Here is a 25,248-nt window from a genome sequence, read left to right on the forward strand (position 1 = left end):
AATGTGTTGAGATTTGTTTTATGACCCAGGATAGGATATATTTTGATAAATTTTCCATGCGCACTACAAAACTGTGTAGTCTGGAGCTTCCCTGGTGGCGCAGTGGTTAAGAATCCACCTGCCAATGCAGGGGACATGGGTTCGAGCCCTGGTCCAGGAAGATCGCACGTGCCACGGAGTAACTAAGCCCATTGCACCACAACTACTGAGTCCATGCACCACAACTACTGAAGCCCGTGTGCCTAGAGCCTGTGCTCCACAACAAGAGAAGCCACTGCAATGAGAAGCCTGCACGCCGCAAGATAGAGTAGCCTGCGCGCCTCAATGAAGAGTAGCCCCTGCTCCCCGCAACTAGACAAAGCCCATGCACGGCAACGAAGACCCAATGCAGCCAAAAATAAATTAATTAAATAAATAAATGTTTTTTAAATTATTTTTAAAAATGTGTAGTCTGCTATTTTGGGGTTGAATGCTCTGTAAGTATCAATTAGGTCAAGTTTTTTCAAAGTCATGTTCATTTCCTCTATATTCTTGCTGATTTTCTATCTACCAGTTCCACTACTGGGAGAGGAATTTAACAGTCCCTTATTGTAATAGTGGATTTGTCTATTTCTCCTTTCAGTTCTGTCAGTTTTTGCTTCATTTATTTTGGTGCTCTGTTGTTAGGTGCATACATATTTAAGATTCTTATCTCTTCTTGGTGAATTGACCCTTCATCATTATGTAATATCCTTCTTTATCTCTGGTAATTTTCCTTGCTCTGAAGTCTATTTTCTCTGATATAATTGCTTGGAAAGCCATTATAGCTTTCTCTGGATTAGTGTTTGCATGGTGTGTGGTTAATTTTATGAATATCAGCATATCCCCTCAAAGTTAAAAGCAAATTTGTTTTACCTTAATGCCCTGTCATGAGGAAAGAGACACCATGCTTTCTAGGCCTTTTTGTATTTGGAGGCAAATGCATTACAACTGGGTGTACTATGTTAGTACATTTACCAAGTAATCCATAAGGCAACCACCTTTGAATGGGCCCAGAGAAAGAGGATTCTCTAGCTGGTACAAGCTACAATGTAAGCAGCTCTGCCATTGACCACTGTATGAAGTGATCTTGAGCCATCTAATTACTTTTTGGGGCCTGTGGAAGACCATGACAGCAGAAAGCTAAGAGAGGGTCCTCTGATATTAAGCAGAACCACATCTTCTTTGGAAAGTAACTCTCCTCTCATACAGCTTTAGACTTGATATTAAGAGTCTCATAGTCTTAATACCTGACCATGGGACACCACAAATGACCATGCAACCTGAGCTGACCATCCCTAACTTGATGGATGGATTTTCAATCCATGTAATCATACAATCAGGCATGTCCACTAGCATTTCATTATCAAGTGGAAGTTATATACAAGAGTAGGCTCAAGCAGGACCTGAAGACAAAATTACATTGCATAAGCAGTTCCCTTACAGTCCCAATGCACCTATTCCTGCTGCCAAGACCATCTCTAACATTTGTGGAACCTGGCACAAGAGGACAAATGAACATGCACACAGCATATGTCTACATATGGTTAATGTTAAATAAGATATGTTTGATTCTCCCACCTTGCAATATTGTCCTGTGAGCATAAATGAATGAGTAAATTCTAACAAATTACTCTGGAAGCTGGAAGCTGGAAGCTGGAAGTTAATGTTAACCCAATGGAACCACAGTTCCTTAAGAAACTAGAAACTTTCCTGGAAGAGAAAGGAGGTCTGTGGCCAACACTGGGCTAACATGGGCTTCCTACCTGTTTCAGTTGATGGAACAGAGTTTCCTGAAGACTGACTCTTGCAGGTAAGGGAACGGCCATCAGGTAGGCTGTTACCAGAAATAAGAAACATTAGCAAGAAGTGCAGTGCCTATGACTGAAGGCATGCCACAGTGTGGCTTTGGAGGCAGAGAACTGACAGAGATTAGAGAAAGTTTGCAATATCTAGTATTATATACCATATCTGGGTTTAAAGCTGCAAATGTCTCTTTCTCCGTGAAATCAATACCTGACAGGATTTTCACAGGTGTTTGGTAATGCCGACAGTCAGAGAGACTTGCATGTTAGGTTTCTGACCACACATCCCTCAAAAGGAAGAAGAGGCCTCTACACATGTGTTGAGGTTAGAGAGATTTATTCATTGAGACAACACAAGTGAAGAGGGCATTGATTGCTACACCATGGCATTGCCGGAGAACCTATAATGAAATCTTACAGACGAGGCCTGGACTTCACCAGATGGGCCTCCAAATTATTGTTCTGGGTGAAGCAATTTGAGGAGGAAGAAGAGATAGTGTCAATATTGTCAAATATACCAAAAGACTGGGTTGGATGGGAGACATCGGTTCAGCTTTAGGGGATCCGGAGACCAGTGGAAAGTATCTTGAGTCCCTAAAGTTAGATTTCTACAAAGCAACCTTCTGGGTAAGGGAATAAAGAGGCTCCCACCTCTAGCCACAGAAGAGACCTCAGACCAAATGTGTAAGAAGCATTGTCATATATAGTGTCCACTAATTAATTTTCATGTGTGTGGGATGGTGGCAAGGAACTATCATACGTATGACCACCTGCCCTAAGTACCTAGCAGCCCTAGTGTATGTGGTGCAGATTCAGGTAAATGGAAGCACTGCCTGGATCCTGGGAGGCAGAAAATCCTACCCACTTTTTTCAGCTAAGGCAGGAGGTGGTATTTTGTTGCAGACTGCACCAGAAGCACCCCCTGCCCTGGGAGTCCAGAAATTAAGATCAAGAAATGAAGGGAATCAGAGTGATGTGTAGTTTTAGATCTACAGCTGAAACACCTTGGTAGATAAAGTATTCTGCTCCTCTTGTTAAAAGGAGGGCATCCACCAAAAGATGCTCTCTTCCAGTGAGTAGATACCAGGCTGGTCCCTGACTCTGAACAGGCAGGATATGTGGCAGATCATCTCTAAACCTGAATGCTGTCAGATTTGATCAAACAACAGTTGCATATTTGCCAGTATGAACCCCCTAAAACATCCTAATGATGCAGTGGGACCTGTGCCTGGGTTGGATAGAGAAAGCCAGATTTGATGATCTCATGTACCCAAGGAAAGGGCCAGATCCATAAAGGACCATAAAGTTCCAAATCATTAAAAGTACCCACAGAAGAGTTCTTCCACAACCATTATAAAAAGTAAGGAGTGTGACATTACACAGGATGGAAGAGCTCAGTCTCACAAGTAAATGTTGTGATTTGTTTTCTCCTTCACAACTTGTAGGAGAAAATTTGCAAGGATCTATGAATATTTTTTCTGAAAAAATGTAATGAGATGGAGAAAATTTTATTCACCAAAATTCCAGGGGTTGAGGAAAGCAGCATGAGGAAGACTTGAGACAAGCAATTGGAGTGAAGAGGCTGGAACCCCTCTGAGGGAAGAGTCACTTGTCGGGAGAACCTGACTTTGAAAGGAGACAGACAGTGAGGGAAGTGCCAACAAGAGTGTAGTTCCCTGTATGACAACCTCCAGATGTTCAGTGAAGTTATTAGGCCAATAAGATGACTAGCTCAAGTGGATAGTTTCAGCGGAATGCAAATAGGGCAGATCTGAAACATCAGGAGGGATTTAGTAATGGAGAAGGCCCTGGGAGGAGGCTATGAGGATGTAGAGGTCAAATATTACTGAAGAGCAAGGAGGGCTTTTGATAGTTCAAGGGTATAAAAGTGAATCTCAGACCACGTTTAATCAAGTTGACATCTGAGTTATGTAAATGTTCATTCCAAGGGATGCTGGACCAGATGAACTCTGTATCATTGGGTTATTCAGTGACAAGGGTGTCATTAATCAGTGGTGCATGTGGGGTTTCTATGCTGGGTGGAAGATCAAAAGGAGATCAAAAGTGTCTCCCTATTCAGGCTGGATGGGTCTGTAACACCGTGAGTCATCCAAGCCTTTGGTAGGGACTGAGCTGATATTCTTCCTCTTCTCAGACATTGCCACTCCTCCCACCACGTGAGCAACTCCAGACAGAGACCCTCATTATGAGCCAAGTACGGGAATTGAATCAACAGCTTCCCAGAACATCCTAATCAACCACTTCTCTGTCTCTCTCCTCACCCAGACCTCATGACTCTGATTAGCAAACATCTCCCTTGGCCTTTTCTTCCTCGTTAGAATTTTACTGTGTCCAGAAAGAAAACTCAATTTCTCCTTCAGATGCCATGTCGCAGAACTTATCTGTACTGGCTCAATTAACTTTCTACACATCCCTAGTTCTGAACACTCTTTATAAGCCTAGTCTTGTTTTGGGTAGTTAGGAGGAGGGGGTGAAAGATGGCATGGATGGAAGAATATTTTCTGTGGACAAACCCCTATTTGTAAAAGCCAATAAGTTAACTTGTAAAAAGGTGCTCAAATTCACCAGTTATCAGGGAAATAAAAAGTGAAACAAGATACCATTTTTCATATATCAAATTGACAATCAAGATAATAATAGCCAGTATTGGCAAGGCTATGGGAAAATGGGAACTCTCATACACTGTTTGTGGGAATGTAAACATGCACAGCCTTTTGGGGAAGAAATTTGACAGTATATCAGTACTGTAAATGCACAATGCATTTTGATCTCAACATTCTACTTCTAAGGAAAAATCTTAACAGGAGCAAAGCCATATAAGTGCTCAAAGAATCATGTTTAAGGGTGTTCTGGATGAAACAGCTAGTTGCCTACCTATTCGCTATCCTTTCTAACTATATATTTGTTGGTAGTGATGTGCCTAACTAAAAACTGACACTTCACAGACTCCTTTGTAAGACAGAGAAAGGCAATGAAATGTAAGCAGAAGTAATTGGATGGGACTTGAGGAAAAACCTTCTCAGCTTTCTCCTCTTTTCTTCTTTCTAGTGTCTGGAACTTGGACATGATGGTTAGGGTTCCAGCAGACATTCTGTGACCTTAAGGATGGAAGCCACACACCAAGGAATAGAATAATATAAGAAGCCTGGGAATTTGATGCTTCATAGAATTACCATTGCTGCTCTGCACTGCTTCCTACAGATTTTTCCTGAACACAGGAGAAAAACAAACCCACAATTTATTTACCATTACTATTCACCATGATTAGATCTCTCTCGCTAGCAGTCAAATGTACTTCTAACAGACAGAAGTTTGCTGTAGCACTGCTTTAAAATAGAGGGAATAATGTAAGCAGTAGAAATGCCCCTCGCTTCCACTTTCCTGGTTTTCTAGATCGAATTCCAGTCTCAGTATATGAGAATACTGACATTGAACCTCTTTTATTCTTAAAGCAACTTGAGCTTGGCTGCACTTCAGTACGTTCCTCTCGAGCCGCTAGAGAACCAAACTTGTAATGCAAATATTTTTAAATTTGTGGAAAAGAAGACATAAAGTAAACAAGATTCAACAGCTATATAAACTGTATATAAAACCCCAAGTTATATCAAAAAAACTAAGAATTGGGAGAAAGAGAGGAAACATACTCAATTTTCATTGAACATGGGAAAGGAAATAGCATTCTATGCATATCATTGATGATAAGAGGAAAAATAGGTTCAAACTCATTTTTATTCATTTATAGAAAACCACTAGCAAAATTGAAAACAGGATGTTTATCATCAAAATCATTAGAAAGTAGAGAAGGTAAAGAACTAGAGTCTAGGGACTTCCCTGGTGGTCCAGTGGTTAAGACTCTGTGCTTCCATGCAGGGAGCACAGTTCAATACCTGGGCAGGGAAGTTCTGCGTGCCACACGGTGTAGCCAAAAAAAAGAAAAAGAAATAGAGTCTATATCGTGGTCTACTACAAATTTTACGGCAGGGTTGTGAAAAATAAGTTAAAAGCTTTTAAGCAGGCAATCCCACCACATGTATATTTCTTAATTGTGAACTGCATTTTTAAAATCAGACACCAAAAATTAAAATCTATAAAAATATGAGATATCCATATCCATGAAATAAACAGTATTTTAATACTGGCTGTTCATGATGGTTCATACAACATTAGCTAACACCTCAAGGCTCAATATGCATTTAGAGTAAGGTTTATCATTAACAGTAGCAGAGGCAAATCCATATTTCATGGGGTATTCTTGATTTTTTGTGAGTTCGAATTTTTAATTCAAAAATTAAAGCTAGGGACATTTAGACTATTTACATTATTCTTCTATTTTAAAGCAATGTGACAACAAACATTTGTGTCTGTTAGAAATACACTAGGCAGCTAGTAAGAGAGATCTAATCATGGTGACCTAAACAACTTTGAATTTTGGGTGAGTTTCTTGTCCAGGTTAACTGGGTCATCAGTTTTGCCTCATAAATGTGCTGACAAAGAACTTAATCAGGTGTAGGAGAGGGTCAGCTCTGTCTTTTTCTTGTTCTTTGCCTTACATGTGTTCTCTCCAGTCCACAAATGTCAGGAGAACTTTTTAAACAACTTGACCACTCTGTGCTGGTTAATTCAGTGATGCCCATGCCGTCTAGAGAGCGATCATCTGAAACTGACCCAACAAATGAGAGTGCCACTCTCAACCTTGGCCTTGGGACTTCACGCTTTCTCTTGGGGTAACTTATTCACACGCGACTGACAAACAGACCAAGACAGGGTGCCAGGGAAATTTTATTACATGTTATGAGTGGGACTTTTTTTCTTATCTTAAAAAAATATATAGACATTCTTCTTATAATTCAGTAGCACACTTATACTCATGTAGCACACTTTGAAGACCACTACTTTATCTTAAAAGTTAACCTTTTTTTCATTTTATTTTAAAATGCACAGAAAAACATACCCAGAGGAACTATACAAGACTACTGATGATCAATTAAAAAATGGGCAGAGGAACTGAATAGACATTTTCTAAAGAAGACATACAAATGGCCAACAGGTACATGAAAGATGTTCAACATCCTTAATCATCAGGGTAATGTAATCAAAATTACAATGAGATATCATCTCACACCTGTTAGAATGGCTGTTGTCAAAAAGACAAGAGACAAGTATTGGTGAGGCCGTGGGGGAAAGGAAACCCTTGTCCGCTGCTAGTGAGGATGTAAATTGGTACAGCCGCTATGGAAACCAGTATAGCGGTTCCTCAAAATATTTAAAATAGAACTACTATATGATCCAGCAATTCCACTTCTGGATATACCTCTGAAGGAAGTGAAATCAGGATCTCAAAGACATATCTGACTCCGCACCCCACCCCACTCCATGTTCATTTCAGTCAAGACATGGAAACACCTAAGTGTCCATCAGTGGATAAATGGATAAAGAAAATATTCTGCCATAAAAAGAAGGAAGTTTTGCCTTTTGTGACGACATGGATGGACCGTGAGGGCCACACATTAGGGGAAATAAGTCAGGCAGAGAAAGGCAAGTACTGCATCATCTCACTTATACATAGGATCTGAAAAAGCTGAACTCATAGAAATAGAGAGTAGAATGGTCATTTCCAGGGCTGGGAGTTGGGGAGACGTTGGTCAAAAAGTACAAACTTTGGGTGATAGGATGAATCAATTCTGGGGATCTATTACACAGCAGGGTGACTATAATTAATAATACTGTATTACATACTTGAAACTTGTCAAGAGAATAGATCCTGAATGTTACTATCACACACACACAGAGTCACTGTGTGAGGGCAGGGAGATGTTAACTATCTCCATTGTGGTAATCATTTTGCAATACACACGTGTATCAAATCATCATGTCGTGCACTTTAAACTTACATACGTTATGTGTCAATAATATCTCAATAACCTGGAAAATGTTTATGACGGTTAGATTTGTGAGGTGTGATAAGTGATTTTTTATTCTTCTGTACAATTTTCTCTGTTTTCCAAATTTTATATGGATTATTATTACATTCTTACATAAATTATGACATGGATTATTCTCATCAGAAAAAAAAAACCTCTTGCTTTTAAAACTTTGTCCTTTGACTCATCAGGCAAGGAGAGGCTCTAGCTGTGCTGAGAGGATTTGAGAGGACAGTGGGCGCCGGGAGGGGCGGGGAGCGGGGCAGAGGAGGAGCCCAGGTCTAACGCAGTCACCAGGCAGTCATGGACTGCTTATGCAGCCGCTGGTTCCCCACCCAGACCCTGATGCTCCAAATCAGCCTCGTTCTCGGTGAGTAACAGGACGGTGGGGGCTGCTCCTGGAACGACGCAGCTGTGGTAGGAGGCTGAGGAGACAAGTGTGAGGGAGACAGCTGGGCAGCTGGGGCTTGCATGGTATCAACATCCTGTTCCTCCAGCTTCTTAGAGGGTTGAGGGGGGAGGAAAGAGGGACTAGGGCCTTTCCGAGATGACTGCAAGTTCCTCAGGATGGGAAAATCACCGTCAAACCTTTACCTCAGAAGACAGATATTTGCCCAGCTTTACTGGGCTGCCGCTGCTGAAATGGTTAGAGCAGTGTCTCATTTTCCAGCTTCCTGTTTGGCAGAGAAACCTCCACAATCTGAGGCGCTTCTCTCCAGCCCCTACCCATCCCCCAGCCTGCTTCCTTCCTCTCCTCCCAGGCTGGGGAGGGCACGTGGGGTGAGGGGCCGGCCCAGCTTGCCATTGCCCCATCTTTCAGGGACAGCTGAGCCGTGGCACCATTCGCAGAGGTGGGGAGGCAGGGGAAGTGGGACCCCAGCCTCTCATCTGCCGGTGACCTTTACGTGTGGTTACGGTTGTTTCCAACTCTTCCTGGGGGGGCGGGGGTAACGCTGCAGGTGCTGCCTTGTGTGTGACTTGTGAGCTGCCCCCCTGCCTTTGCAAAGAAGGGCTGAGCTCTGCAGTCAGACCCACTGGGTCACAGATTCTGGTCCTGCCACATATTGGCCATAAAATCTTGGACAAACGTATATACCCTGGGACAAGTGGCTTTACCTTTCTGAGCTTCAACTTCCTCACGTGTAAAATGGATAGAATAACACCTAACTTGAGGTGTCATTTGGGAGATTAAATGAAACAGAGCACATGCATCCCTATGTCAGAGCAATGTCTGACATAGGGACACAGAGTACTCATGTACGTAATGTGGTACTTTTCTATCTTGGTGAAAGATTTGCAAATAGACACTGTAAAAGACACAAAAAAGTATTGTTTCCTTGTTTTATAATTGACAGTTTTATCATGATCCAACAGTTTATAAAAGAGAAAAGGTTTTCCTCCGGGAATCAAGGGGATTGCAGCAACACGGAGACTGCACACTCTACTAAACTCCCATCCACCTCCACCTCCTACACATGGTGAATATTGTGAGAACATTTTTAAAAAGTCAGTTTCCCCTTACCAATCAATAAGAGAAATACTACCACCATTGTTGATGAGTGAGCAGAGAGTATGAATAGATGAAGCATAAAGAAAAAATAGATAAGATAAATAAGCATGAAAGAGAATGGTCTTCACAGGTAATCAAACAAATGCAAATTAAGAAGACTGGATATCATATTTTGCCTATCAAATTAACACAGGTGTTTTTCTTTAATGAGACTACTCTGATGACAACGGAACAGTGTGACAGGCGCTCTCATATATTATGGTCAGCTTTTTCAATAAGTATAAAGCTTCTCTGTAGTCCATCTTATGTGTCAGAAACATTTAAACATTTAAAATGTTCATACCTTTTCCTTGGTAATTTCACTTCTGGGATTTACCCCAAAGAAAAAAACCTTCATGCAGAAGAATCTTATGCACAAAGACATTCTTTTTGGTTTACTTATAATAATGAAGAAATTGGAACCAAACAAGAGGGTAAATTACAATGGGCAAGTTACAACACGAAGGTGGTGACAATGACCGCTATAGGTAGGCAGAGCTGTCTGGGTGAGTGAGAAGATGAAAAGGACTTGGTTAGAAGGAAAGACAAGAATAAATATGTGTTGAGCATCTACCATATAGGATTTCTACCATACTAGGAATATTACATATATTATCTCATTTCAGCCTCACACAATACATGCTTCCTGTGGGGTTTCCTAATGAGGCAGGAAGTGTCAACACAATGGAAGACCCCCTGCTAAACACCAGGCACTGTGACATATCTCGGAAATCTGGCTTTATACATGAGCCCCATTAAGTAGATGACACTACCTTCGTTTTGCATTTGAGGAAACTAAGGTTCACAGAGGCTAATTAACTTGCCTGAGGTCTCAGAACTAAGAAGCATTACTAGGCATCTAACAGCTCCAGGACCTTGTTGTTCCTTAGACTGCAGAGAGGTGGACACAGGCTGCACTGCCCTCACTGTCCTAACCCTCCCCCCCCACACACACACAGAACTCTGACCTCTTAATTAAGGGATAGGGGAACCTCTGCTATTTAAAAGAAATCACTCTTCTCTCGCTACTTCTGACCCTCCCTTCGTACCCCAGCCTCTAGGAAAATTATCCCATTTACATTTCTCAGTAAGGAAACAGCTGCTCCCTTAGTGCCTTCCCCCATCTGAATTCCTTTTCCTTTTTCTACTCAACAGTGCTATCATTTCCTGGTTAGGATCATAGAGTCCACTGGGAGCAATTCAGGGAGATCTGCTGGGGGTTTTCTTGAGATGTAGTTACATCTAGGCTGGCTCCTCTGTGCTCCCAGAGCACTTCTACTGTTCTGCCATTAGAGCACTTGTCAACAGAGAGCTGTGTAGGTGACAGGGTGGTGAGGGGTACACAGGAAGCTATCTGCCCATCTGTTCTCTGTTTGTGCACTTGTAGTTGCCTAGCAACCACTGAGGGCCGGAAGTCCCCCATAGAAGATATAGCTGTTCCTGCCTTGCCCAAGCAGGCATCAGCCATGCCGAATTATAAGCAGATCGAGAGCAGTCATAACCAGGCTGCATGGAGTCCCACATGACAGGGGAGGGCAGGGAGCTGGATGGGTGCCAGTGGCTCTAGCCACAATGTTCTTTTCATTCCTTAAACAGTGACAAAGCAAGAACTCTTTCCTCTAAGTGCATCTTGGATTAAAGCAGATTCAGGCAGTGCTGGGTTCACGATTAACTCATTTTTATTAAGAATTGAAGTTGATTGAACTAGTGAGCTTTTGTCCTTTATTTAAAATAATAATTTTAAGACGTTTAAAGGATATGGTATCATATCATCATATTTAATTTCAGTTCCTTAAAAATTTGCAAGGGAAAAATTTTATGGACATATATTTGCATGTGTCCTCAAGGCAGGGCACACAGGATGTGTTGATATAGGAGAAATGGAAATGACCTTATTTACACTGCTCTTACCCAGCCTTTCAGTCATATTTGGATTTGGTCCCTTTTCTGTATGTTCTAATGGGTTCCAGAAGTGCACTAGGAAGAGAAGTGGAAATCAGGAACTGGGATCTTGTAAAAATTGTGGCACCAGTTTCTCTCTAGCGATTTTTCTCAGTTTTCTTGTAAATTGTTAACTTTATCTCCCTGTTCATAGTAAAGAATCTTTTCTGTAGCCCAAGAGAAATAGCTTAATAAATTTCTTTAAAAATGAAAGAGAGAGAGAACAAGCCAGAAAAAAAAAAAAAACAACCCAAAACCCAGGAGTCAGGAAGCTTGCAACAACACACAGATGTAAACTTCACAGCTGTATGGAGCTCCTGCAGCTCTCTTCATTAAATTGTCCGTCTTTGGAAATTCCCTCATTCCTACCTTTTCCTGAACTCTGACCAGTTGCTTTCTCTTTAATAATTTAATTCCCTGTTCAAAAAACCAAACATTGCTTTGTGATCACAAACTGCCTCTTACTCTAGAGTGTTTTGTCTGAAAGAGAGTAAAATACTTGAATCACTGCCACCAGCACACAAGCATGATCTAGTGTCTCCAATCTTTCAAAACCGTCCCTTGAAAATCTAAATACCCAAAAGAAGAAATTAAAAGCAGGAAATAACCACACATACAAAGGAAGTTAAACAAAAAACTATTTTGCTTAACTTTATACAAATATATTGAAAACTGAGATGCAATGGATCATTTTCTAGAAAGATATAATTTACCAATACTGAGTCCAAAAGAGAAAGAAAATCTAAACAGGTAAATTACCTGCTATGGAAACAGACTCTGGTGTTTCTCGCCTACTCTCCCACTACTACCACACTACTTCTGACACTAGATATACGAGTTCTTTTCCCCACACCAAGCAATTTGCTCATTTTCCAGATACCAGCTGTGTGTCCTACAATTTAACACAATTATAACACTATCTACCTGCAGCTTGTGTCAGACCCCACAGGTTAAGGGTTCAGTCCCTTATTCTCCCCCAACTTCAGACACTAGTTAAAAGTCCAGGTTGTTAGCTGTGCTTCGTACAGACTGGCTATAAATCAGAGGTTCCCGTGACCTTCTTGTCAGGTTTGGTTAATTTGCTAGAGCAGTTCACAGAACAACGGGAGATCAGTTTATAGTAGATCACTGGTTTATTATTTAAAAAATGTAACCCGTGAACAGCCAGATGGGAAAGATGCATAGCGCCAAGTATATAGGGAGGGGGACAGAGTTTGCACGCCTTCTCCAGGTGTGCCACTCTCCGAGCACCTACTTGTGTCCACCAACCCAGAAGCTCTCCTAACCCCATCCTTTTGGATTTTTATGGAGACTTCATTACACAGGCAGAATTGATTAAATCATTGGCCACTGGTGATTAAACTCAGTTGCCAGTCCTTCTCCACTGTCAGGATGACAGAGTGTGGGACTGAAAGTTCCAACCTGCCAACAAGGTTGGTTCCCCTGACAACCAGTTCCCATCCTAAGGAGCTTTCCAAAGTCATCTTATGAACATAAATTTCAGCTGTGGTACAAAGGGGCTTGTTATGAATAACAAAAGATACCCATTTCACATTTATTGCTCTGGAGCTATTTCAGGAACTGGGAAAAATATTAAATATTATAATGCCACTGGAGAGCTTATGTAGGAAATTGCAAAGGCTTTAGGAGCTCTGTCCCAGGAGTAGTGGACAAAGACCAAATATATATATAATAAATAATAATAACACATTACCTGATTTTAAAAATAGGTTAAATTGTCTAAGACCTATTCTTTAAAAAGAAATTGGCACAGGTAGTTTCATAGATTACTTATAACCAATGTTTATAGTACAGATGATTTTACCTTCACCACTACAATTTAACAGTGTTTTAAACATACTGGTTAATACAGTTAGACCTGTGTTAAATATGATTAACAAAGGAAACTTAGGTGACACAAACCAAATTTATTTAACACTTCATGAAGTGGGCATTCTCCATTTCCAAGGGTCCAGAGGACTGTAAAATGGGGTGGATGGCAGGAAGCTTTTATAGGATAAAGAATAAGGAATAAGGAAGAGGAAAATAGAAAATGAATGAGGAATAAGAAAATAAGTATGGAGCCCAGAATTGGCCTAGTGTTTGGGGATTGGCTGACTGGATATTGCAGTTTCTGGTCAAGTGGAACATTTACAAGAGCACAAAAGTCATCTAAGTTTGGGTTTGCTGACATGGCAATCCAGACAGGAGTGACTTAGTCTTGGGCCTAGAAATTTATTTCAACAGACCAGAGAAAGAAATGAGGTATAAAATTTCAAAGAGGAGGGTTCTATTATCATTACTTATAGGTGATTTAATTTTTTACTTGAAAAATCCAAAAGAATCCAGAGAAAAATTATTACAAATAATAGGAGAATTCAGGAAAAGAGTTGTATACAAAATTAATACAAAGAAATAAATGAACATGTTACATAGTACTAATAACCAGAAAGACATGACATCAGAAAAATAAAATGCCTATGTATAAACATAACAAGAAATGTGTCAAAGATATGTGACAAAAATATAAAATGCTATTGAAGAACATAAAATAATTCCTGAACAAATAGAAAAATACAGCATATTACCTAATAGGAAAATTAAATTGTAAAGAAATCAGTTATCCTGAAATTAATCTATAAATTAAATGTGATCCTAGTGAAAAAATTACCAACAAAGTTTTTTTTTGAATCCAGATTGTTTATATGGAAAATTATGAGGCAAGAACATTCAGAAACATTCTAAAAAAATAAGCATAATCGAGGGAATAGGTCTACCAGACATTAAGACACATCATAAAACAGCAGAATATCAGCACATGAATAGACATGATAAGTCCAGAAAAGACACAATAAATTGTTTTGAGACAACTGGCTAGCCATCAGAGAAAAAAAAAGGTTGTATTCATACCACATACCTCATACCAAAATAAATTCCACAGGGACCAAAGATTTAAATGCATCTGGAAATAGATAAGTGATAGTTGCACAATATTGTGAATATACTTAAGCCACTGAACTGTACACTTAAAATGGCTAAAATAGTAAATTTTATGTTATGTATATTTTTACCACGATAAAAAATACATCACATAAAAGATTTAAATACAAAATGAAAAAAATTATGGGATGATTTATTTAATAACCAAGAATAAGAAAGGCTTAAGCATGCACAAAGACAAGGGCAAAATCAAAAACCTCTGTAAGCAGAAAATGTTGATAGATTTAACCTTATGAAAATTAACATTTCCTCATGGCAAAAATGACTACCCATGGTTAGAAAAAATGTCACAAATTAGGAAAAATAGTATAACTCATATATTAAAAGCCAAAAAAAGAGGAAGGTACTTAAATGTTCATCAGTTGAGAAAAAAAAAAGAGGATCAATAATAATTCAGGAGAATTCTATGTGACTATGCAAAAGGCTAAGTCAGTTCTTTATGTGCTGTTATGAAATAATTACTAACCTACATCATCAAGGAGGAAAACAAGCACTGTTCAGAGAAGATTACATAGTATGTTATCATTTGTGTAAAAAAGAAAGGGAATTATATATGTGTTTTCTATGCACATGGATGCATATGGGTAGAATATCTCTGAAAAGGTACAGGGAAAAGGAAAAAAACATAAGAGTCTTTTCACAGTTTATCATTCTATACCTTTTAAATTTTGAGCCTTGTGACTTTACTGGCTATTCAAAAGCTTAATAAAGTTAAAAAAAATAAACTGCCCTGACTCACTGTAGACCTAAAGACACAAATATGTTGAAAGGGAAAGACTAGAAAAAGATCCACATAAGTCATAATGAAAAGAGAGCTGGGGTGACTATTCTGATATCATAAAAATAGATTTTAAGTAAAAAAAAAAATGTTATGAGACAAAGTGGGACATTTTATACTGATAAAGGGTCAATTCATCAAGAAGATATAATAAGTATGCAATACACATGTCAAACAACAGAGCCTGCAATTTTGAAACAAATATTGACAGAATTGAAGGGAAAAATAGACAGTTCTACAATAATAATTGAAGACGCCAATGCATTATTTTCAATAACAGATAAAACATCTAAACAGAAAATCAGTAAGTCATAGAGAACTTGGGCAATACTATAAACCAACTAGATCTAAAATACATATACAGAACACTCTACCCAGCAACAGCAGAATGCACATTTTTCTCAATTACACATGGTCATTCTCTAAGATAAACCATGTTAGGCCATAAAACAATTCTCCATAAATTTTAAAACTTCAGAATTATAGAAACTATCTTCTTGGACCACAAAGGAATGAAGGTAGAAATCAGTAACCAAAAGAAAGCTGGAAATTTTGTAATTACATGGAAATTAAACAACATACTCTTACGCAATCAATGGACCAAAGAAGAAATCACAAAAGAAATTAGAAAATATTTTGTGATGAATGAAAATGAAACAAAACATACAAAAATGTATAAATGTATTAAAAGTACTGCTCAGAGATTACTTTATGGTTATAAATGCCTACATTAAAAAATAAAAAAGATCTCAAATCAACAACCTAAATTTATACCTTAAGGAACTATAAAAAGAAGAGCAAACTAAACCCAAAACCAGAAGAAGGCAGGAGATAATGAAGATGAGTGCAGAAATAAATGAAATAGAAAGTAGAAAAATAATAGAATCAGTGAAATCAGTGAAACCACAAGTTAGTTTTCGAAAAGATCAACAAAATTGACAAACTTCTACCTAATCTGACTAAGAAAAAAAGTGAGAAGATTGCAGTTAACTAAGGTCAAATATTAAAGCTGAGGTATTACTGACCTTATAAAAATTACAAAGATTATAAGAGAATCTCATGAAGAATTTATGCTAACCAATTAAATAATCTATGTGAAAAGGACAAACTCCTAGAAATACATAAATTATCAAAATTGTCTAAAGAAGAAATAGAAAATCTCAACAGACATATAACAAGGAATTGAATTAGTAATCAAAAACTTCCCCAAAAAGACAAGTTCAGAACTGGATGGCTTCACTGCTGAATTTTACTAAACATTTAAAGAAAAATTAAACCAATCCAACTTAAACTCTTTCAAAAAATAAAATAAGAGGGGGGAACACTTCTCAATACATTCTTTTTGTTTTTGTTTTCGGCCATGCCACATGGCTTGTGGGATCTTAGTTCCCCAACCAGGGTTTGAACCCAGGCCCTTGGCACTGAAAGCCTGGAGTCCCACTGGACTGCCAGGAAATTCCCAATGCATTCTTTTTTTTTTCAGTTTTATTGAGATATAATTGACATACAGCACTGTATAAGTTTAAGGTGTACAACATAGAGACTTGACTTACATATATTATGAAATGATTACCACAATAAATTTAGGTAACATCTGTCATCTCATATAGATACAAAAAATGTTTTTTTTCCTTGTGATGAGAACTGTTAGGATCTACTCTCTTAACAACTTTTAAATATACCATAAAGTAGGGTTAACTATAGTTACCCTGTTGTACATTACATTCTCTATGTTGTATTACATTCAATACATTCTATGAAGCCAGCAGTACCATGATACCAAAGCCAGACAAAGATATCACAAAAAATATAGACCAATGAAGATGGATATACATGCAAAATCCACAACAAAATACTAGCAAATAGAATCCAATAGCACATTAAAAGGATTACATACACCATTACAAGTGGGATTAATCCCTGGAATGCAATGGTGGTTTAACATAAGAAAATCAGCCAGTGTAACACATCATACAGATGGATGAAGAAAAAAAAATACATGATCACCTTAATAGATGCAGAAATAGCATTTGATAAAATTTAACACTCTTTCATGACAAAAACTCTCAGCAAAATAGGAATAGAAGGGAACTTCCCTAACATGACAAAGGGCATTTATGAAAAACCCACAGTGAACATCATATCCAATGGTGAAAGACTGAAAGCTTTCTGTTGAAGATCATGAACAAGAAAAGGTTGCTTGCTTTCACCAGTGCTATTCAACATTGTACAGGAATTCCTAGCCAGAGCAATGGGGCAAGAAAAAGAAATGAAAGGCATTCAAATTGGAAAGGAAGAAGTAAAACTGTATCTATTTGCAGATGACATGATTCTATACATAGAAAATCCTATAGAATCCACACACACACACACAAAATACTAGAGCTAATAACTTCAACACAGTTGTAGGGTAAAAAAACCAACACACAAAACTCTATTTTGTTTCTATACACCAGTAATTAAAACTCTGAAATGGACATTAGGAAAACAGTTCCACTTATGATAGCACTGGAAAAAAATAGGTAGAAATAAATTTAGTCGAGAAGGTGAAAGACTTGCACACTGAAAACTACAAAATAGAGTTGACATAAATTAAAGAATACCTAAATGGATGAAAGACATCCCATGTTCATGGAATATAAGACAATATTGTTAAGATGGCAATACTCCACAAATAAATCTACAGATTCAATGTAACGCCTACCAAATTCCAATAACCTATTTTTTTCAGGAATGGAAAAGATAGTCTTCAAATTCATATGGAGAACACATGTTTCCCAATTTGAAAACTTGCTACAAAACTACAGTAATCAAAACAGTATGCTACTGACATAAGGATAGATCTATAGACCAGTGGAATAGAATTAAGAGTCCCTAAATAAACCCAAACATCTATTGCCAATTGATCTTCAGTGAGGATGTCAAGATCATTCAATGAGGGGAAAGAATAGCCTTTTCAACAAACGGTACTGGGATAACTGGATAACCCATGCAAAACAATAAAGTTGTACCCCTACTAATATCATATACAAAAATGAACTCAAAATGGGTCAACAACCCATTGAAACTATAAAACTATTAGAAGAAACATTAGGGTAAATCTTCATAACCTCAGATTTGGCAAAGGATTCTTAGATTTGACGTCAAATGCATGAACAACAAAAGAAAAATAAATTGGGCTTCATCAAAATTAAATACTTTGGTGCATCAAAATATATTATTAAAAATATGAAAAGACATTCTTCAGAATAGGAGAAAATGTTGGCAAAATCATATGTCTGATAAGGATCTGGTATCCAGAATATATAAAGAACTCTTACAACTCAACAACAAAAAGACAAACAATACAATTTTTTTAAATGGGAGAAGGATTTTTTTTTAAATACATTGGATCATTTATTTAACTGGTCTAGCTGGGAAAAAATAAAAGTTTAGATAAGTCCCAAGATTGTTTAAAAATGATTTTTTTTCCATTCCCAACAGAATGCATTAAAAAACAATGGGTACATTAAGATATTCATTTACTTGTAAGCAGACACTGCTTTACATAAGGTTTTGTTTGGTTTTGTTTGGTTTTTTACTTTTTTTTAACATCTTTATTGGAGTATAATTGCTTTACAATGGTGTGTTAGTTTCTGCTTTATAACAAAGTGAATCAGCTCTACGTATACATATATCCCCATATCCCTTCCCTCTTGCGTCTCCCTCCCACCCTCCCTAACCCACCCCTCTAGGTGGACACAAAACACTGAGCTGATCTCCCTGTGCTAAGTGGCTGCTTCCCACTAGCTATTTTACATTTGGTAGTGTATATATGTCAATGCCACTCTCTCACTTTGTCCCAGCTTACCCTTCCCCCTCCCCGTGTCCTCAAGTCCATTCTCTACATCTGCATCTTTATTCCTGTCCTGCCCCGTGGTTCTTCAGAACCTTTTTTTTTTTTTTAGTTTCCCTATGTATGTGTTAGCATACGGTACTTGTTTTACTCTTTCTGACTTATTTCACTCTGTATGAAAGACTCTAGGTCCATCCACCTCACTACAGATAACTCAATTTCGTTTCTTCTTATGGCTGACTGATATTGCATTGTATATATGTGCCACATCTTCTTAATCCATTCATCTGTCAATGGACACTTAGGTTGCTTCCATGTCCTCGCTATTGTAAATAGAGCTGCAATAAACATTGTGGTCCATGACTCTTTTTGAATTATGGTTTTCTCAGGATATATGCCCAGTAGTGGGATTGCTGGGTCATATGGTAGTTCTATGTTTAGTTTTTTAAGGAACCTCCATACTGTTCTCCATAGTGGCTGTATCAATTTACATTCCCACCAACAGTGCAAGAGGGTTCCCTTTTCTCCACACCCTCTCCAGCATTTATTGTTTGTAGATTTTTTGATGATGGCCATTCTGACTGGTATGAGGTGATACCTCACTGTAGTTTTGATTTGCATTTCTCTAATGATTAGTGATGTTGAGCATCCTTTCACGTCTTTGTTGGCAATCTGTATATCTTCTCTGGAGAAATGTCTATTTAGGCCTTCTGCCCATTTTTGGATTGGGTTGTTTGTTTTTTTGATATTGAGCTGCATGAGCTGCTTGTAAATTTTGGAGATTAATCCTTTGTCAGTTGCTTCATTTGCAAATATTTTCTCCGATTCTGAGGGTAGTCTTTTCGTCTTGTTTATGGTTTCCTTTGCTGTTTAAAAGCTTTGAAGTTTCATTAGATCCCATTTGTTTACTTTTGTTTTTATTTCCATTTCTCTAGGAGGTGGGTCAAAAAGGATCTTGCTGTGATTTATGTCATAGAGTGTTTTGCCTATGTTTTCCTCTAAGACTTCTATAGTGTCTGGCCTTACATTTATGTCTTTAATCCATTTTTAGTTTATTTTTGTGTATGGTGTTAGGGAGTGTTCTAATTTCATTTTTTTACATGTAGCTCTCCAGTTTTCCCAGCACCACTTATTGAAGAGACTGTCTTTTCTCCATTGTATATTTTTGCCTCCTTTATCAAAGATAAGGTGTCCATATGTGCGTGGGTTTATCTCTGGGCTTTCTACCTTTTTCCATTGACCTATATTTCTGTTTCTGTGCCAGTACCATAATGTCTTGATTACTGTAGCTTTGTAGTATAGTCTGAAGTCAGGGAGCATGATTCCTCCAGCTCCATTTTTCCTTCTCAAGATTACTTTGGCTATTCGAGGTCTTTTGTATTTCCATACAAATTGTGAAATTTTTTGTTCTAGTTCTGTGAAAAATGCCATTGGTAGTTTGATAGGGATTGCATTGAATCTATAGATTGCTTTGGGTAATATTGTCATTTTCACGATGTTGATTCTTCCAATCCAAGAACATGGTATATCTCTCCATCTGTTTGTATCATCTTTAATTTCTTTCATCAGTGTCTTATAGTTTTCTGCATACAGGTCTTTTGTCTCCTTAGGTAGGTTTATTCCTAGGTATTTTATTCTTTTTGTTGCAATGGTAAATGGGAGTGTTTCCTTAATTTCTCTTTCAGATTTTTCATCAATGAATTTGGTAAAGTAGCAGGATACAAAATTAATGCACAGAAATCTCTTGCATTCCTATACACTAATGATGGGCAAAGGATTTGAATAGATATTTCTCCAAAGAAGATATATAAATGACCAACAAGTGCAAGAAATGATGTTCAACATCATTGACCATTAAGGAAATGCAAATCAAAACCACAATGAGATACCACTTTACACCTACTAGGATGGCTTTAATAGGAAAATAAGAGGTACTAGTGAAGATGTGGATAAATAGGACCCCATGTGCGTTGTTGGGACTGCAGAATGGTGTAGCAGCTGTAGAAAACAGGCATTTCCTCAAAAAATTAAACTTAGAATTACTGTATGACCCAGTAATTCCACTCCTAGCTATACAGCAAGAGAAAATAAACCATATGTCCACACAGAAACTTGTACACAGATGTTTGTTACAGCATTATTCATAGTATCCAAAAGGTATAAACAACCCAAATGTCCATCAATGAATGCAGGGATAAACAAATTGTGGTATATATGTACAATGGAATATTCAACCATAAAAAGGGACAAAATACTGGTACATACTACAGCTTGGGTGACCCTTGAAAACATTATGTTAAGTACACGAAGCCAGACACAAAAGGTTACATACTGTATGATTCCTTTTATGTGATATATCCAGAACAGATAGAAAGTAGATTAGTGGTTACCAGGGGATGGGGGAGAATGATAACTTACTGGGTACCGGGTGTTTTTCTGGGACAATGAAAATGTTTTAAACCTAGAGAGAGGTAGCAGTTGCACATTGGGAATACACAAAATGCCACTGAATTGTATACTTTACAGTGTTAATCGTAGGAGAATTTCACCTCAATGAAAAAAAAGACATGCACCTAAGAGTATGCTGGTACAATTTTTGAAATACAACAAACAACAACAACAAAAAAAAACTTAGAAAGCTTCCAAAGGGAAAATACTTTGAAATGAAAAATAATCAGACTTCTTATCTGCAATACTGGAAGCTTGATGACGGTGAAAAGACATCTATGTGTTACTTAAAGGAAAGGTTAAGAATCCATGCTATTCAGCGTCAATGCCACTTACTAGCATGGTAAGAGAAGACATTAGCATTTAAGTAAGGATTCAGAGACTATATCACTCACAGAGCCTATTGAAGGAAAATCCTCAGAAAAGTTGTCCATCAAACAGGCAGTTAATCGTAACAGCAGGGAAAGATAAAGAATAAGCAGAGGTAAGCGAAAAACCATACAACAGTTGTAATTATACTGCAGTGGATTATGGTAATGTGACTGGGAATTTGTGATTTAAGTGGTAGGTGAAGATTCTTGCAATAGAGTCATATTTTCAGAGAAAATCTAATAAATGTCTAGAAATAGAACACTTGACTATGTCAGTGAAACCTCCAAGTTGGAAGGATGTTGCAGGGAGAGGTGTGAGAATATTATAAGGCTGTGTAGTGAGCAGAGAATGTGGGGTAGTGAACGTTCTGCATTTTCATTCTACTTGGGGTGGTGGTGAGCATTGGGGAATAAAGAGCAGACAGGCATCATTTGAATCTTTTAATATAATAGTGAAGAAATATACATATTAAGAAAGTGAGTACTAATGGAATGAGAAGCACAAAAGAATTTTGGGAGTACTAAGGAGAAAAAGAAAAGAATGAAAGGAAGTCTCACCTCACCTCTCAGTAGCGCTGCCCTAGTCATCCACCCCTCCTTCTTGAACCACTTTCCTTCTTTAGTTTTTCTGACCCTGCACTCACTGGGTCTTCCCCAACTGACTGCTCCTTCTCCACCTCTCTCAATGGACCTGAATCCTCTGGTGGTCAGTGCTATGCCCTCTTTTCTTCCCTAGCTGTAATCACCTAATCCCTAGGTGATTTTAGCTAATCCCGTGGTTGTTAAGTAGCATTACTGTGCTGAAGGCCACATTTCCAGCCTTGACATCTCCCCCTGGACTTCAGACCCTTCCCTATGGCCCATTTAACATCCATTCTTGGAAGCCAAAGTTAACATGTCTAAAACTGAATTCTTGTGTTATGCTTATCTTCACCCCAAACCTTCTCCTCCCCAGGCTTTTATGGTATTTACAGCTCAATAAATGTCACCCCATCTACCCAGTTGCTTAAGCCAAAAACCTAGAAATCATCTTTGATTCTTCTTTTCCTTCTCTCTGACATCCAGTCCATCAGCAACCTCTATCGTTCTACCTCCAAATTTTTCCTGAATCTCCCCATTTCTCCCCATCCCCTACCACCATCCTTCTCTCACTTAACCTATTGTAAAAGCCTCTGAACTGGAATCCCTTTTCCTCCTCTTGCCCTCCTATAAACCATTCTGCACACCGTATCTATTCTACAGTGATCAATAAAAATGTAAATTACATATATTACTCTGCTAAAAACCAGCTGGCAGCTTCCTGTTGCACTCTGAATCCGTCCAACCCCCCTACCCACCCTACAAATCCTTTCCTGCCTCGGCCATCTGTTTTCAGTTCTCTTCTTCACTTACTCTGCTCCAGCCATAGCTCTCACTTTGTCCCACATGGAGGCCAAGATCATTTCTGCACTGGAAACTTTGCACATGCTCTTTCTGCTGCCTGGAATAATTCATTCTGTCCTGTCATCATTCAGGACTCACTTTAGTTGTCACACCATCTTTGAGGACTTTCTTGATGAACCACCCACACCTCACACTTCCATCAAACCACCAGTATTCTATCACATTATCCTAAGTTCTTGGCTACAAGCAACAGAAATCAACTGACTAGTTAAATATGTATACTAAAGGAGAGTAGGTGGCCCACAAAACTTTGAAGGATCCAGGTGACCAGGCTTTGAGATGACTCATCCAGGAACTGGTCCAGTAGAAGCTGGTCTGTCACTCCTGACACAGACACCACAGCTTACATCCCAACACCACTAACTCTGGACACTTGACTTGCCCCAGAACTGCTGCCTCCATTGCCTTAGGCAATCAGGTGGCTGCTGCCATAACTGCCATTGTCAATAGCACATATACTATTGTCCTCCTCTCATCATGACACTAGCTTCTGTTTGGAAGTCTGGGTAGGTGCATCTGATTGGAGGAGCCCAGGTTATGTGCTGTCTCAGCTGCAAAGGTGGCTGGGAAAGTATCAGGCATTTTCACCTTCTATAGCGGGATATGGGCTTGCCTCATAAGATAGAAAATGCCATAAATACGAGAAGGGAGTTCAGATGCCAGGCCACAGATATGAAAGCTGTGTCACATCCTTTTTTTTATATAGCACTTATAATTATCTGAAGTCATTTGTTTCCCCTGCTTTTTTCAGCAGTCTCTCTCACTAGAATGGAAGTTCCATGAAAGCAGAGACCTGGTCTGCTTGTTCACCACTGTATCTCTGGCAACTTCAATGGTGCCTAGCTCATTAAGCATTTATTGAATGAAGGTGGGCTGAGGGTCGGAAGGAGTAAAAAGTTGTATCAAATAAGTAGAGTTTCAAGAAAGAGAGAATAGTCATATGTCAAATGTGACAAGATGGTCCCATAAGACTAGGACTGATGATTGACCAGTGACATATGGATTTGTTAATTTTAGGGAGTTATTAGTAACTCAGTCAAGAGCAGTTTCAGAGGAGTGGTGACCAGAAACTGTAATGCAGTGGGTTGAGTGAAAAAATGGTGGCAGCAGGGAAAGCTGAAATGATTTTCTTCTGGTATATACAAACAAATGGGGAAATTGTATTATGATTTATCATCTTCAATATTTTCAGTTTCTATTTCCCGGAATTAAACCAAAGGCCATGTTGGGTGCAAGCTGCAAGAAAAGGAAAGAGCGTGAGTCTAGGAGGGTGACAGACATGTGCTTGAATCAAAACTGCCAACTTCTAAGTAAGACCAATGCCTAAGCAAGTTACCTCTACAGCTTTCTTTCCTTGTCTGTAAAAATGGAGATAATTCTCTTTTTATAAATATAAAATTAGTGTGATGTGAAAGCAGACAGTAGATACAGCATAATGTTTGCTCTGCTTCTTTCTTCCTCCATTCTTAGCTCTTCCTTCACCAGATTCCCAGACAATCAAAGACCCCAGCTCTTCCTGCACATTGAAAAGGATTTTGGGGGGATCTGTCCAGCTGCGACTGAACTCCTCTTTGGGTCCTAACATCCGAGAAATTGAGTGGAATTGGGATTCGGAGGACGACGAGAAACCACAGCTGCTGGTGTCCTGGAGGCCTAATACCCCTCATCCTGATTGGTATGACCTTGAAGAAAAACACAAGCACAGATTCAACGTAACAGAGATGGCTTTCCTGAGCATCAGGAACCTCACTCTGGAAATGAGTGGACTATATACAGCGAAAATCAAATTCCACTCAGGAAAATCCCAGGAGGAAGTCTTTAGACTCTGTTTATATGGTAAGGTATGGGACCGTGCCCCAAGCAGGCATTCCAACAACCACTTTATCTAAAGTAAGTTAGAAATCAGGTTTTCTTTAAAAAAAAAAAAAAAAAACCTCTTTTTTAGGAGTTTTTACATCTCTTCTGATGCCCTAAAAAGAAAACTAAATTTTAAAAATTACGTCTTAGGAAAAACTAGCTACAATTTCTTAATTTCTTACAATTTCTTTTTGTTCGTTTGTTTGTTTAAAAGTATTTATAACAGGAAGAGAAAGGGGCTTAAGCTTCATCACCTTCCAG

The 25,248-nt window shown here is 38.5% G+C and overlaps 1 protein-coding gene across 3 annotated transcripts in view; it reads left to right on the top strand.

The window, feature by feature from the left end:
* The first annotated feature begins 311 nt into the window (after positions 1-311).
* Positions 312-25,248, top strand: part of LOC309642503 (CD48 antigen-like) — a 39,566-nt gene continuing 14,629 nt past the window's right edge. The window contains exons 1-2 of one of the 3 annotated variants that reach the window (XM_082424122.1): positions 312-8,135; positions 24,601-24,966. In XM_082424122.1, coding sequence (XP_082280248.1) covers positions 8,069-8,135; positions 24,601-24,966 — 433 coding nt within the window. In that variant the 5' untranslated portion in view covers positions 312-8,068. The remainder of the gene's footprint in view (positions 8,136-24,600; positions 24,967-25,248) is intronic. The other 2 variants (XM_082424120.1, XM_082424121.1) reach the window with 2 other exon arrangements.

This window comes from Balaenoptera physalus (genome assembly GCF_965194825.1).
Source record: "Balaenoptera physalus genome assembly, chromosome: 1".
NCBI classification, from domain to species: Eukaryota; Metazoa; Chordata; class Mammalia; order Artiodactyla; family Balaenopteridae; genus Balaenoptera; species Balaenoptera physalus.